The sequence below is a fragment of the Phalaenopsis equestris genome, unplaced genomic scaffold (genome assembly GCF_001263595.1).
Source record: "Phalaenopsis equestris unplaced genomic scaffold, ASM126359v1 Scaffold000511, whole genome shotgun sequence".
Lineage (NCBI taxonomy): Eukaryota > Viridiplantae > Streptophyta > Magnoliopsida > Asparagales > Orchidaceae > Phalaenopsis > Phalaenopsis equestris.
In genome coordinates this window covers 3,133,855-3,149,371 of record NW_018164951.1, presented here as the reverse complement: position 1 = coordinate 3,149,371, position 15,517 = coordinate 3,133,855, and the positions used below count along the sequence as shown (strand labels likewise).

Genomic DNA, 15,517 nt, shown 5'->3' with positions numbered 1-15,517 from the left:
GATATAGTAGGAATGATTTCTCTTGAATAGTGTTGTTGCTTGTAATGTTACGTGGTTTCATTTTCCATGAAGTGAGCTTCTATTTTTGCAGATTATGTTGGAATCTTAATACACACTTATGCAGTACACACACACACACACACAATCTTCATCATCAACAACAAATAAACAAAAGAGGTTTCCACTAGATTTTTTTCTTGTGGGTAGCATGTCGATGTTAGAGTTGCCTCTAAGCACAACCCCAAACCAACTATTTGAGGTTGATTTTATGAATCCTTATTTGGGTCCACTGTGTGGTATATGAGTTATTAAAACCATCTTTTTTATTCTTTTTTTGAACAACTTCTTTCTATGTTATCTTTGGTCTACTCTTTTCCTACCTAATCATTCGATACTTAATTTTATCCGTTAATATAATAGTGCTTTTTTTATCCATCAATATATATTTCTATATAAACTGGTCCCTTTTCAACCGTCTCGTCTTGAATTGGTGCTACTCTAATTATTCATTTTGTGTAATCATTAATAAATCATTCTTTGTTTTATTTCATATCCATCTTTGTTTCTCATTTTCTCCACGCCCAATTTAAATTTTAATGAAATTTTTATCATCCAAAACTCAGATCCGTATAACATAGTTAGTCTAACCATTCACCTTTGACTTTAGAAGCTCTGTCTTATGCTACTGCATTTGTTTAAAATTTTGAGACCACCGTTTGGGTCAAAACAAAATTTTGAGACCACGTTTTGGGTCAATAAATTTTCTACAATAACTTTTGAATTCAAATTTCATATAACCACACCCGAAACAATCACACCCTTAATCTATATCATTATTAGTTTGTATAATGGGAAAAAAAAAACTTAAACTTACTGCGCTCAATTAGTACTTCAACTTCTAAAGATTTTGGTTGTTAGCAGCTAATTTCAAAGCTGTTAAAAAGTCTAAAATGTCATATTATATAGTCTATATTTGCTCTATTAAAAATAGTTCCTCTTGTCCTCTAAACATTTTCTTCGTTGTTTCAAACTTCCTCTTGTTTTGGTAGAGGCTTCACCTATTAGAATTATGTTTTCAAACATGCACCATGACATCTCACTTTGAATGCTTTTGGTAAGCATTTTCATAAATAAATATAAAAATAGATTGACTTAAATTCATTTTTGATGTAATCTTAATCTAAACTTTTGGTCACTTTATAACAACTTGTATTAATTAACTATGGTCATATATGTCTTTGATAAATTCAATATTTCTTATGCACGAATAACTTGCTTGGTGTGCAGCAAATCAGTCATCATGATATTCTTTAGGGGCCCAAACTTGACCCACTCTTTGAACGGGTCAAAAACGCAACCTAAACTCGACTCAACCAAAACTCACGAATGTTATAACATGGAAAACAAGTATGTTTTAATGGGTTGGTGTTAACCCTACCAAAATAAACATGATTGTATGATTTAAAGATGATAACTAAGAAAAATAAGCAAAAAATATCTGTATATGAGTTTTTCATTATAAAATCAAATAGTCAAGACATTTTTTTTAAATCGACCTTGGCCTAACTTCATTCCACATGACTTGAATCTAATGACCCAAATCAACTCACATTTTATATAGGTTGTCCATGATCTAGATTTTTTATTGCTAAATTTGAGCCACAATTTTGTTTTGGGATTTCATGTTGGGTTCAAATTGACACTTTTATTCATCCTGTACCTTTTTATAGATTATATGAAGATTTTTTTCTATCTATAAATTTTAATTAGTTTGGCTTAAAAATTAATCTTATAGTGAATCTTTCTGTCATGAAACCAAATTGATTATTTAATATTGATTTATTTTTTCTAGTTGTCAGTTTTAATTACTATTTTTAATAATTTCATTTTATGATTCATAAGCTTCATTTTTCTATAATTATAATATTGAACATTTCCTTTATATTTAAATATTGGTATCATAATTATTCTCTAATACCTTGTGTGTCCTCTTTGTCATCAATATTATTTTAAATGTTTTTTTGCCAAACCACTAGTATCCCTATCTCTTGAATCTCAATAAATTTCTTATTTGGACGAGTAGGCTTAAAATATTATCCTTATGTGTCTATTATTTTGTTCATTATGCATATGTAAAATAGTTTATTTTTGAAATTTTTATTTAATAATTTGTAAAAACTAATATTTCGATCTTTCATTTTTTAAATAAGACATTATTATCCTTATTTCTATTGCATCAGATCTAACTATTGCATTTATTTAATAATTTATTTTGTTAATATAATTTATTATTATATATTTCATTTTTTTGTTCATCACACTAATTTTAAATAATAATTTCCTTGAAACCCCATCTAATAATTTCTTAGAGTAGCATCTCTATTTATGTTGATATTTTATCTCTAAATAAATTATTATTATCTTTCATTTACATGAATATAGATTGATCGAGGTCTCAAAAAACTCTTTATCTCTTGACCTATTAATTTTATATTGTATCTTTTTATTGTTTCTTTTTACCTAGTTTTATTTAAATAATGAATAACTATATTTTTGGTTTTTCTCACTATTCTCTTTATAAATTTGTATTATTTTTTATAATAATTATAAACCTTGGAAGTATTTATTTTTGCTACTCTTTAAGGGCATTTCTTTTCCCTAGTAATATTTGACAGCTCATGATTTTTTTGTTCATCATGCTAATTTTAAATAATAATTTTTTTGAAACCCCATCCGATAATTCCTCAGAGTAACATCTCTATTTTATGTTGATGTTTTATCCTTAAATAAATTATTATTATCTTCATTTACATGACCTTAAATTGATTATGATTTCGGGAACTCTTATCTCTTGACATATTTATTTTTTATTATATCTTTTTATTCTTTTTTTAGCAAGCTTTATATAAATAATAAATAACTATAGTTTGGTTTTGCTCACCATCCCCATCATAAAATTTTTGATGTTTTTATAATAATTATAAGCCTTAGAAATTTTAAGAATTATATGCTGCTTATGTAAAATTCTTTCACAAATATATATATTCATAATTTTCACAGGAACTTTTTTAAAATTATTTTTACTACAACTTTATGCCCACCTTTTAGCAACTTGTAGCCGTAAAAAGCTACAGCGATCCCAAAAAGATTGAGACTCACTTTATGTTTATCAACTAAAAATTGATCATCGTGTCATCATCTATGGACTAGTTGAAATAAGCCTTCGCATTGGTGCAGGTGGCCAGAATTACTGACTGTGGGTGTTAAAATCATGTATACATATTTTTAATTAGCCATGTTAACATTACCAATTTTCAATTATTCTGTAAAGATGCAACTAATTGCAATGTAAAAAACACTCGTGCTGATAAAAAATCATAATTTTTTTTCAGGTAAAGGAAAGCGATCCTCTAATCGATATAGAAGTTAGTGCTTCTACAATTAACGCTGTGCCTTTAACTGCAACTGAATGGAAACCAAATAAAGACCTGCAAGCATAAAGTCAAGTCCATATTTCCTTGTTTGTCCACAACGCTTTCTGGTGTTCCTCGTCAATAAAACTTTTTCTCGAGAAGCATCTTCTTAAGCTCCGAGTTCAACTCATAAGATTAGAACAGAAGTAATAAACTAAGTATGGGACAATTCTGTGAATCGCTGCGCCAAATACCAGCCAGCTCTGTTTGGATTTAGAAAAAAAACAATTTTGAGGTCTATTAGTTGTGTATTTTAATTGAATGATGTAAATTAATTGTAATTCTGAATCTTTATTCTCCGTCAGGAAGAGAAAGGTGCGGCAAAGCATCTTCTTCAAGTTGAATTTTGTTTCACAGAACTAGTACGTTGGTCTCTCTCTCTCTCTCTCTCTCTCTACGTTGCTACTCATTCATACGAGGTAAAAAATTTGGAATTTGCATTTACTCAGCATTATAATTCCAAGGCTTTTAAAAATGCTCTTTTGTGAAAAAAAGGCAAAAAGCCCTGTGTCTTACGCCCAATAGACCCCAGTTTTGAGCAGGGCCCAGGTAACTTCACGTTGCTCAATGTGTCATTGAGTGTGCAAGGGTTACGGAGGGCAGCGAATTGGTGTGCTTTGAGTTATTTTTTCTCAAATCTCTCTATATATTTTTGTTTGGTTTTTTTATTTGTTCATTTTCAAAAGAAATATTTCTATGTTTGTTAATGAATCTATTGGGAAAGGACACATCTTATGTTTTGATGTTGCTCTTACAATTTTTATGTGTTGGAGTTAGATGCATTGTTGTAATGTATTAGGGGTTTGATTCATTTCAGGGAAAAAATGTTAATATATGCTTGATTGATTTTCCTATTGTATAATTATGCTTTGTTTGAATGTACAAAGTAGACTCATTTACCAATAGCTTTCATTTATTTTATCTGCTTCAGAGATATAAAATACACTTTATATTCTTTTGAGATATTCTTTTTCCAAGTATGTAAATTTAATTAACTACTTGATCATATAGGAGCTTCTTGTAAGAACTTTGATATATTTCTTTCCACTATAATAAACATGGAAATAATATGGTATACATCATGGTTAATCAAACATCCCAAAATCTTCACTAATATTCACATTCATCTGTCATAATATATCCTTTGGTTTACACATATCCTTAGTTTGAAGAGAAGAATATTTGTCTGGTGGAAAACTACATGTGAAGTGATTTTTAGCTTCTAAATTATCAAATATATAGCTATGGCATATCTCTTGCAAAAAATACTATTGTGTTGAGTATTGTGGAGCCTAGTCCACAATTTGATTTGACATTTTTGACATCTATGAAAGTTAATTAAATTGCATTTAATTCATTCCTTCTTCATTTGATTCTCCTGCCTTCCTCCTGTTCATGAATTAAGGAAAGCAATAATTATGATTGCTTAATATTGCATTTTCATATCTCCCGCCGTTGCTTTTTTGGAAAGGTTGCTTCTTTATTTCCTGCTCTCTTCGTTATTCACTGCTGCTTCCTCCATGATTATGCCAATAAAAGCAATAGGATTTGCATTAGAAGCCTCTCCCTTGGTTTTCTCTTCTGCAATTGACGTTGGCTTACGGGGGAGAGCTTTGAATCGCAAAGCTTGTATTTCCTGTCTTTCTTTTTGTGTGAGGTGGCTTACGGGCAGATAGAGAGAGAGAAGAAGGTGAGGAGAGATAGAGGGAGAGAGGAAGGGAGATAGAGTTATTCTTGTAATCGTCGAGTCAATCGACGTTGTAATTCCTCATGTTAATAAAATCATGTGTAGCTTCGTGGGCGTAGGCAATTTGTTGAATCATGTTAATTTGTGTGTTTTTGTTGTGTTTTATATTTGTGAATTTTTCATGCCAGTTTTTCATTTTATTGTCGTTGTTTTTCACAATAATTGGTATCAGAGCCGTGGTTTGGGATCTAAGAAAGAACGATGGTCAGAGACGAAGTTTTGGTATTGGGGATCGAGATGTTTAATGACAGATTTTGGTTACTAAAAGATGGAGATAGAAGACTACCTCTATGGGAAGAAACTTCACCTGTCGTTATTGGGAAAGCGATCGGAAAAGATGAACGATGCTGAATGGAATATGTTCGATCAACAGATTCTGGTGGTTTTTTGGTTAACCCTGTCGAGATCCGTTGCCCATAATCATCAAAGAATGGACTAGTGCAGATTTTATGACAGCTTTATTAGGTATGTATGTAAAGCCATCGACAAATAACAAGATGCATTTGATGAAAAAATTATTAAACTTGAAGATGACGAAAAATGTGTTTGTTGCTCAACACCTAAATGATTTTGATACTATCACAAATCAATTGTCTTTTGTTGAAATTGATTTTGATGATGAAATACATGTGTTGATATTGTTGGTTTAATTGTCAAATAGCTGAGAAGCTATGTGGATGACATTTAGCAATTTAACAGGTAAATCTAAGCTGAAATATGATGATATTCGTGATTTGATTTTGGCTGAGGAGGTGCGCATGAAAGATTCTGGCGAGACCTTGAGTTCGAGTTCGGGGGCACTGAATGTTGATTTCAGATGGAGATCACAAGTCAGTGACTCAAACAGAGGCAGATCGAAATCAAAAACATGGAGGCAAGGGCAAGTCAAAGTCTGGTCAGTAGACAACCTGTTGTAATTGGGGCAAGACTGACTACATAAAAAGGAACTTAAAAAATCCGAAAAAGACGAAGAATGATAGTGTTAATTTTGTAACTGAAGAAGTACATGATGCAATATTGCTGACAGTTCACAGTTCTGTTGATGACTGTATATTGGATTCATGGGCTTCCTTTTATACATCTTCCAACCGGGAGTTAGTGCGAAACTATGTTCTAGATGACTTTGGGAAGGTGTATCTAGCTGATAGAGAAGCTCTGGACCTGGTGGGGATGAGAGACATTAATATTGCCCCATCTAACAAGAGCAAATGAACTTTGCAAAAGGTCAGACATGTTATTGAGTTGAAGAAAATCCTCATTTCTATTGGATAGCTCAGTGAGGGTGGTCATACAATAGTGTTCTAAGAAAGCTTTTTGAGGGTTACAAAAGGGGCATTGGTACTGGCTCGGGGTAAGAGAACTAACACACTATATATGACTATAGGTTTACTCAGGTTTGATCACATGAATCAGATGGGCTTGAAAGAACTGAAGTCAGTTGATATCGGCTTGTGTGAGAGTTGCATTATGGGGAAGCTGAAGGTCAGTTTCTTGAAAGGTGGCAGAGCGCCAAAGACAGAAAAACTGGATCTTGTACACATAAATGTGTTGGGACGGTCTCAACATATCTTGGAGACTCTTGTTACTGTGCCAGATTTATTGATGACCACAGTAGAAATGTAAGGTTTGATAATCTACCACAGGTCACATTGCAGAGCGGTGATGAAAGTGATGAGGAGAGTGGGTCCAGGACACCCATTCCTATTATTCCGCAGTCAGCTTCAGAGCAGTCCACTCTTGCAACTACAGTTCGCAGGCTAGTCAGGAATCGATGTACCCCACAACGTTTCTCATCAACCTTGAATTACATTCTGCTAGTAGATAGTGGAGAATAACAAAGCAATGAAGAAACCTCGCAAAATGAAAATTCGAGCAAGAGAGAGCTGACTATGAAGAAGGAGATTGATTCTCTGTTGGGAAATCAGACTTGGGAGCTGGCAGAACTTCACTAGGGAAGAAGACATTGCGCAACAAGAGGGTGTACCGGGTGAAGATTGCGCTTAATGACTGTAAGATGTACAATACTATACTTGTTGAAAGGATGTTCAACAGAGGCATGGTATATTGCCCATGTAGTGGGAGTTCTAAGTAGAAATATAAGTAACACAGGAAATAGTCGAAAAGTACAAGGCTATGTTGACGTTGATATGTCAACTGAGGATTTTACTCTTGAGAAGCTAAAGTTGTGATCGACTTCGGTTGGTCTTCTAGCTTGAAGACAAGAGTTTTGGGTTGCAGATGTGGATGATATCACTTTTGGAGAAAAAGGGCGATGCAACTAGTGAATAGTGCAGTGTGTCCTAGTCTCCAAATGAGAGAATTGTTGAATATTGTGGAGCCCGGTTCATGATTCGATTTGACAGATTCTACTTCTATGAAAGTTAATTAAATTGTATTTAATTCCTTCCTTCTTCTATTTGATTCTCTTGCCTTCCTCCTCTTAGTGAATTGAGCAAAGCAATAATTATGATTGCTTAATATTGTTTTTTCATATCTCCCGCCGTTGCTTCTTTTGGGAAGGCTGCTAATTAAAGGCAGCTTCTTTAATTATTTCCTTCTCTCTTCGTTATTCACAGCTGCTTCCTCTATGATTATTTGGCGTTGCCTTTAATGGGCCAAATTGGGCTAATAAAAGCAGAAGTAGGATTTGCATATGATGGATCTCCCTTGGTTTTCTTATCTACAATTGACGTTGGCTTACGGGGTAAAGCTTTGAATCACAAAGCCTGTATTTCCTCTGTTTCATTTTCTGTGAGGTGGCTTACGGATGGATAAAGAGAAGAAGGTGAGGATAGAGAGAGGAAGGGAGATGGACTTATTGTTGTAATCATCGAGACAATCGACGATATAATTCCTCAAGCTAATAAAATTCTCTGCATCTCTGTGTACGTAGGCAATTTTCCCAATCATGTGTATCTGTGTTTCCGCTATGTTTCAAAATTTTGAATTTCTCGTTCCAATTTTTCGCTTTATTGTCGTCGTTTTTTACATCATATTTTACAGGGGTAAAATTGACATTTATCCAGAAACAGCTGCAAATCAATTATTTTTAAAACTCACAAACTAAACAACCAACCAAATTATCCGGATCAGCTGCTGATCAACAGTTTATCCAGATTAGATGCTATCAGCATTATTTATAAACTGCAGTTGCCCCAAACAGAATTTTTCCTCTATTTATCCACAAGGTTATTCAGAAGTTAGAGTTGATTTTTTGTGTTCGTTCTCTACTCTCTACTTCTATTTTTCTTTGATAAAAGGTATTTTTCCTCGGTTAGTCGGCGTTGGATCGACCCGGTATTCTTGCTTCGGTGTTCGTTACTTCGGTTGTTCAGTATTCTTGCTTGGTTGCTCGATATTCTTGTTTGGTTTTCTGTAATATTTCATATTTATCTTCAGGTAATTCAGTTTGCCTCTTAGCTTAAATTTTTAGAAATTTTTTTCAGTTTATTTAAATTTTTTATGTGAAACCTTGATTTTGAAGTTTCAGATATTACTATATGAGGGCATGTAGGTCTTTTATGAGTTAATTTTTGTATTATTATTATTTTTTGACATAAAATGTATGTCAGATTATTTAGTTTAGAGAAATGTAAATGCATAATAACTGTGTTAGGTATGTAAAAACAACCCTAAGCTCATGCAATAACATTGTATTACCTTATTGCATGTGTGAGAATTTTTGCCAACAAAATACACTATTTTTTCCATCATTATGGATGAAAGCTTAAGAATAGTTTGCAAAATTTAGAAATGAATATTGTTAAATAAAAATGAATTATTGTTTAGCTTGAATTGAAATCTGAGTAAAATTATGAGTCATAGTATTGATTCAATCCAATCTTTAATCCAATTTCAAGAAAAGCCTAAATTGATTCGAGTTAGCTCGTAATTATGTGTGTGTGCGTGCGCGTAATTATGTGCATGTATTTAAGAAAAAAAAATCTACTTCCAACATATATATATGTATTGGAAGTAGAAATTTTTTTTCTTAAAATGGTATATAAATTAATAACATTTTAAGGGGCACAATTTGTATGTTTTAAGCGTAAAAAGATATCAGATATGAGGGGCACATGCTCCAAACAACCTCTTTTCTTATATGTGTTAGAGAGACTGTGCTTGTACATGCATATAAGATTGTCATAATTATATATGTAATCATGTAACATATTTTAAAATAAATATAAAAAGATACATCAAACTGAATCAGGTCAAAGACGGTTTATTTTTGCTTCTTCAAAGACCGACAAAAAAGATGTTTGAGGCAAAGTGCCTTTAAAATACCAACTTTTCTTGAATGGACTTAAATTGAGCTACTATGAGACATTAAAAGCATCGTTTTAGTGCTTTTTTAGGGTACTTATACTTGCTGTTAGGAGTCTTTAAAGTGTTGTTTTGGCTTATTATACTTGCTGTTTGGAAACATGTTATTAACTAGTTGTTAGTGAATAGATGATATTTATTTGAGCAGACATGTTCACTTGTAAGAAATGAAGCATATATTGACATGAAAAGTAATTTGTGGCATTGCATAAATGTGTTAACAGCTATATGATATATTATTAGTATATTTACATACATGTAACCATGCAATGGTTATATTGTCTACATATGAGTTGTTTTGAGCAATGTTTTGGAGACATTTTAGGGTTGTTTTGTGCGATGTTTTATAGAAATTAAAAACATCATTTTAGGGCTGTTTTGAGCACTGTTTTGGAGACATTTAAAACATTGTTTTATGGCTGTTTTGGAGACCCTAAAAGCATCATTTTAGAGTTGTTTTCTGCAATGTTTTACAGATTAAAAACATCACTTTAGGGTTGTTTTGAGCATTGTTTTGGAGACATTAAAACATTGTTTTAGGACTATTTTGGGGTAGTTATACTTGCTGTTGGGAGCCTTTAAAATGTTGTTTTGGCTTGTTATACTTGCTGTTTGGAAACAACTATTAACTAGTTGTTAGTGAATATATGATATTTATTTGAGCAGACATGTTCACTCGTAAGAAATGAAGCATATATTGACATGAAAAGTAATTTGTGGCATTGCATAAATGGGTTCACAACTATATGATATATTATTAGTATATTTACATACATGTAACCATATAATGGTTATATTGTGTACATATGAGCTGTTTTGAGCACTGTTTTGGAGAAATTTTATGGTTGGTTTGTGCGATGTTTTACAAAAATTAAAAACATTATTTTAGGGTTGTTTTGAGCACTGTTTTGCAGACATTTAAAACATTGTTTTAGGGCTATTTTTGAGACCCTAAAAACATCATTTCAGGGTTGTTTTGTGCATTATTTTACAGATTAAAAACATAACTTTAGGGCTGTTTTGAGCACTGTTTTGGAGACATTTAAAACATTGTTATAAGGCTATTTTTTAGACCCTAAAAACATCATTGTAGGGTTGTTTTGTGCATTGTTTTACAGATAAAAAACATAACTTTAGGGTTGTTTTGAGCACTGTTTTGGAGACATTAAAAACATTATTTTAGGGCTATTTTGGGGTAACAAAAACATTATTTTAGGGCTATTTTGGGGTAGTTATACTTGCTGTTGGGAGCCCTTAAAGTGTTGTTTTGGCTTGTTATACTTGATGTTTGTAAACATGCTACTAAAAAGTTGTTAGTGAATAGAGCGAATCATATGTTTTGGAGCCTTTAAAGTGTTGTTTTCGAAACATTAAATATTTAATGCTTTCTTACACCATTCAGTGTTTTTTGTATACTACACACCATTAAATATTATACTTTTTGTATAGATATTTATAATGTCAAATGTTAAATATTCTCAATCTGTCTCAAATTACGAACAATTGTCACTTGCAACACAAGAAAGAATCGATAGTTCTCAACCAATTGAACAGACTGTTGGAAGCACTAGTACTGAAATACAAGGTACGAAAGGCAGGAAGAGAAAATTAGCTGTCAGGGAGTATTTTATAGATATTAAATCAAATTCAAAGGGGGTTGACGTATCATATGTTCAATGCATTTGTTGTGGGGTGAAAATCCTTAAACCAAAGTCAGGTACAACCTTGCAGTTTCTTAGGCATGTTAAAGAATGTGCTAAGATAAAAGCGAAGAGTCAACAACAAGTTGACTTATCAGACAAGAGACAAAAGTTACTTAATTTTTTGCCTTCTGAAGTTCAGGGTAAATTAGAGATTCTTATTTTCTATGATCCTAAAAATTACGATCAACAACTTATAAGAGAGATGATTGCGAAAATGAGAATTGTACATGAGTACCCATTCATGATGGTTGCTTGGTTCAATATATTATTAAAAATGTTGAATCCTAACTTTCAAAGTGTTTCAAGAAACACAATAAAAAATGATTGCATGAAAGTTTACGAGTGTGAGAAAGATAAACTTAAATTTTGCCTTAAAGATGTTCGCAGGGTTTCATTAACTGCTGATTGTTGGACTTCAAATCAGACTATCAGATATATGTGCTTGACTGCCCATTATATTGATGAAACATGGAAGGTAAGGAAGGTTATTATTAACTTTATTGAATTAGAGCCTCCACATACCGTCACTTACATTTGTGATGCTATTTGTGAATGCTTGTTGGAGTGGAATCTTCAGGATAAAATATCTACAATTACTTTAGACAATGCGAGTAATAATGACGTGACTGTTAGTTCTTTAAAAGCAAATTTTCATCACGCGAAAAACTAAACTTTCGTGGATTTTTTTTTCATGTCAGATGTTGCGCACATATCATCAACATAATGGTCCAAGATGGGCTAAAAGAGGTTCATGAAATCATCCACAATATCAGAGAATTTGTTAAGTATTTGAAAAAATCCCCTGCAAGATTGCATAAATTTGTGAAAGTGGCAAAGCAATTAGGAGTTACAACTACAAGGTCACTGTCCATTGATGTTTCCACTAGATAGAACTCAACTTTCAATATGTTGGAGTCTGCATTTATTTATCGCAATGTTTTTAATCACTACGTAATTCGAGATGGTAACTACAAATGGTTGCCTGTTGATTCAGAATGGGTTAAATATGAAAAAATCAAAAAAAAAATTTCAATTATCAATAATGTTACGAAGATGTTATCCGACACTTTATATCCTACTTCAAATATATTTTTACCTGCAGTTTTGCATGTTAAGAAGATTTTGATGGAGGAGTCATTCCCAGAAGATGATTACATGAAGAATATGGCTACGAGCATGCAAATCAAATTCAATAAACATTGGGGGGAATGTAATCTTCTTATGTTTATTGCAGCAATTTTGGATTCTATACTAAAACTAAAATTTATTAGTTACACATTTCCGAAGATATACGCACATGACGAGGTTGAGCAAAATCTTAAAACAGTTCAAGATGCATTGTGGGAAATATATGCAGATTATGTTGTTGATTGCAATGTTTCTAATGAGGGATCTTCATCTACAATTGAACCTGCTAGTTCCTCAAGTTATTTTGACGCAATGTTTGGGTTTCAAGATTTTGTTGTAACTTCCGGTTCTGTGGAACCATCGAAACCCGATTTACAAGTATACCTTGAAGAGGGATTATTCGTGGGTTCTAATGAAAATTTTGATGTGCTCGATTGGTGGAAGATGAATACATTGAAGTATCCCCAACTTTCAATTATGGCTCGAGATATTCTATTAATACCTATAACAATGGTTGCCTCAGAATCAGCTTTTAGTGCAGGCGGTAGGGTATTGGATGATTACAGAAGCAGTCTATTCACTAAAACTGTTAATGCATTGATTTGTGCTTCTAGTTGGATTCGTTCTACTCAACAAAATGCAAAGACATTAACGGTAATCAACTAATTCAAGTGTATTTTACTATTTTATTTATTCGCAATAGTAGATATTAATTTTAATTTTAATTTTTTTCTTTTTTCAGCAAGACATCCTTGATGAGGAAAACCTAAATATTCAATTTTCAAAAATATGAAGCCAAGTTAGCCTTCGTAATCAAAGCATAATTCCATTTCTGCTTCATTGGCTTTGTTGAAAGTTTTTTTGTTGAAAGACTGTTTCTTAGATTTCAATTATGATATGAACTTCATTGGCTTTGCTGAAAGCTTTTCGGCTATTTGTTGCTTGTTTTAAAGTTGTAGTAATATTGAGCATAATTTCATTTTCATTACCTACTACTTAATCAATTGCAGAGAATAATGGCAAATGAAGTCATTGAAGAACATTGTTGTAAGGCTAAAAAGATGTTTTGCTGATTTTTATTCTAATTTAACTGGAAGTTTGGCATGAGGAAGTTGACTAACTGTGGTAGTTTTATGAAGCTTGGCTTATTTTCTGTTGGGCACTTGGGCTTGCCTTCGTTTAGGCAATGCATTGATGTTTAAATTAGTTATGGGTAGCCCGAACCATAACAAATGCTTCTATATCTAAAATGCTTTATTATAATATGCATAACTTTGACAAATGGAAATGGGGTCATCTTTTATGACATGATTATATGCCCCCCTCTATATCTTTTTCTTCTCTATGCTTCCTCTTGTGATATCTCAAAATTAAAGGGGCTGAGAATGGCTTAAAGGTGTTATTTTCGCAGTTGTGGTGAAGAGTCTATCAGGCATCTTTTCTTTGAATGATTCTTTTGTCAATCTATTTGGAAGATGGTTGGCAATTTTTTCCACTTTCAATGGGCACAATTTTGCTTTTTGGAAGAGATACCTGCAGCTTGGAATGCTTCACATAAATATAATAAAAACCTTGTCTCCTTCCCTTCAGTGGTTTTATGGTTCTTATGGTTCTTACATTCTTTCTTATTATTTTAAAGCTTTGTGCAGCTTGGGAAGTCCATTAACTAGTTCTGCTATGATAATGGCAATGTATGGAAGGCCTCTACTTGTTAGATGGCAACCCCATACTCATACACATGGTTGGATAAAGGTTATTATAGATGGGAGTTGGATGGGTGGTGTTTTTGGGAACTTAATATAGAGATTTCAATATGATGCTTAAGCTTCATTGTAGATGGGAGCTGGACGGGTGGTGTTTTTGGGAGCTGGACGGGAGCTGATTGAAACATTTCAATATGATGCTTAAGCTTCATTATACATTCTTTCATTTGTAACACAAAAACATTCTAAAAAAAATTATTTTCTCTAAGTATCACGCCAGTGGTCTTTAGTTTTGCTGTTATTTGCTGTCAAAGAGCTCCCATTTAAAAGCTGCTAGAATGTTTAAAGCTGCGACCTTATCATATTCTTCATCCTAATGGCATATTTTAATGTCTATTAGTTATATTTTAAAGAGCATGTTTTAATGTCTTTAGTTTTGTTGTTATTTAGCAGCAGAAGAAAAGCGAGAGGTGAAGAAGAAAACAAGAAATTCATTTGTAACATTTCAATAGATGATAGATGATTATTGCTAACTGTTCCAAAATTTGACTATCTAGTTGTGACGGGTGGAGGATTTATTTGTTTTAGCACAACACCACACAAAATTATCAGATAAGTCATCATGTCAATTTTGCGCCTGGCTTCATTTGTTTTGCCTTTCCTGTTTTTTAGTGATTAATGTCTTTAATTGTGGTGCAGGAAATGTCTTCTTTAGATGATTGACTGATCTAATTGTCATTTAAAAATTCATTAGCTGATCATGAAGTATTTTCCTACCTTTTTTTTTAATATTGGAATTTCCTCTAGCTATTGAATACATATTGTTCATGTTAAAGTTGGATTCTGCCTGATCTGCTTTTTTTAGAAACTCTATAATAATCCCAATTTACTTAACTTTTTATTCATATTCACAATTGTTACGGTTACTTCTTTTCATACCTAGCTAATTTTATTGTCAGCTATCGGCAGAAATTTATCCAACCAATTTAGTTATTATGATCGTACTTTGATTGAATATATGCAACAATTTATGAGGTTATAATCACTAATGCACGATCCACATTTAAGCATTATACCACCTGCTTGTGCTTGTCATTGTATAGCACTGGAATAGCTTTTTTGTTAAATGTTTTGTTGTTTCATATCTTTAACTTGATTTATTAATTTTTGAGACAGTTTGGAATAAGGTCTGCTGTCCTAAATGCCGAACTGCCGCATAATTCTCGTTCTCACATACATTGTGCTATGAAGGTTATAAGAGTTTGGTTTGTAAATACGCAAGAGTTGTGTATGTATGTAAATTTTCCTATTCCATATGTTAGATATATAAATACATAGGAATTGGGTGAATTGGGCGTTACTTTTATGTTTCTTTCGTTCTAAAATTAATAGTTAACATCTTCTGTTATATCCAAATAACTTTTGTTTATTTGTCAG

The 15,517-nt window shown here is 32.4% G+C and overlaps 1 protein-coding gene across 3 annotated transcripts in view; it reads left to right on the top strand.

Annotated features, from left to right (window-relative positions):
• The window catches only part of LOC110028325 (uncharacterized membrane protein At1g06890-like), a 38,955-nt gene extending 35,138 nt beyond the window's left edge, over window positions 1-3,817 (top strand). For all 3 annotated transcript variants that reach the window (XM_020730138.1, XM_020730140.1, XM_020730137.1), the window contains one exon: window positions 3,393-3,817. In XM_020730138.1, the coding sequence (XP_020585797.1) occupies window positions 3,393-3,500 (108 nt within the window). In that variant the 3' untranslated portion in view covers window positions 3,501-3,817. The remainder of the gene's footprint in view (window positions 1-3,392) is intronic.
• Window positions 3,818-15,517: the final 11,700 nt, after the last annotated feature.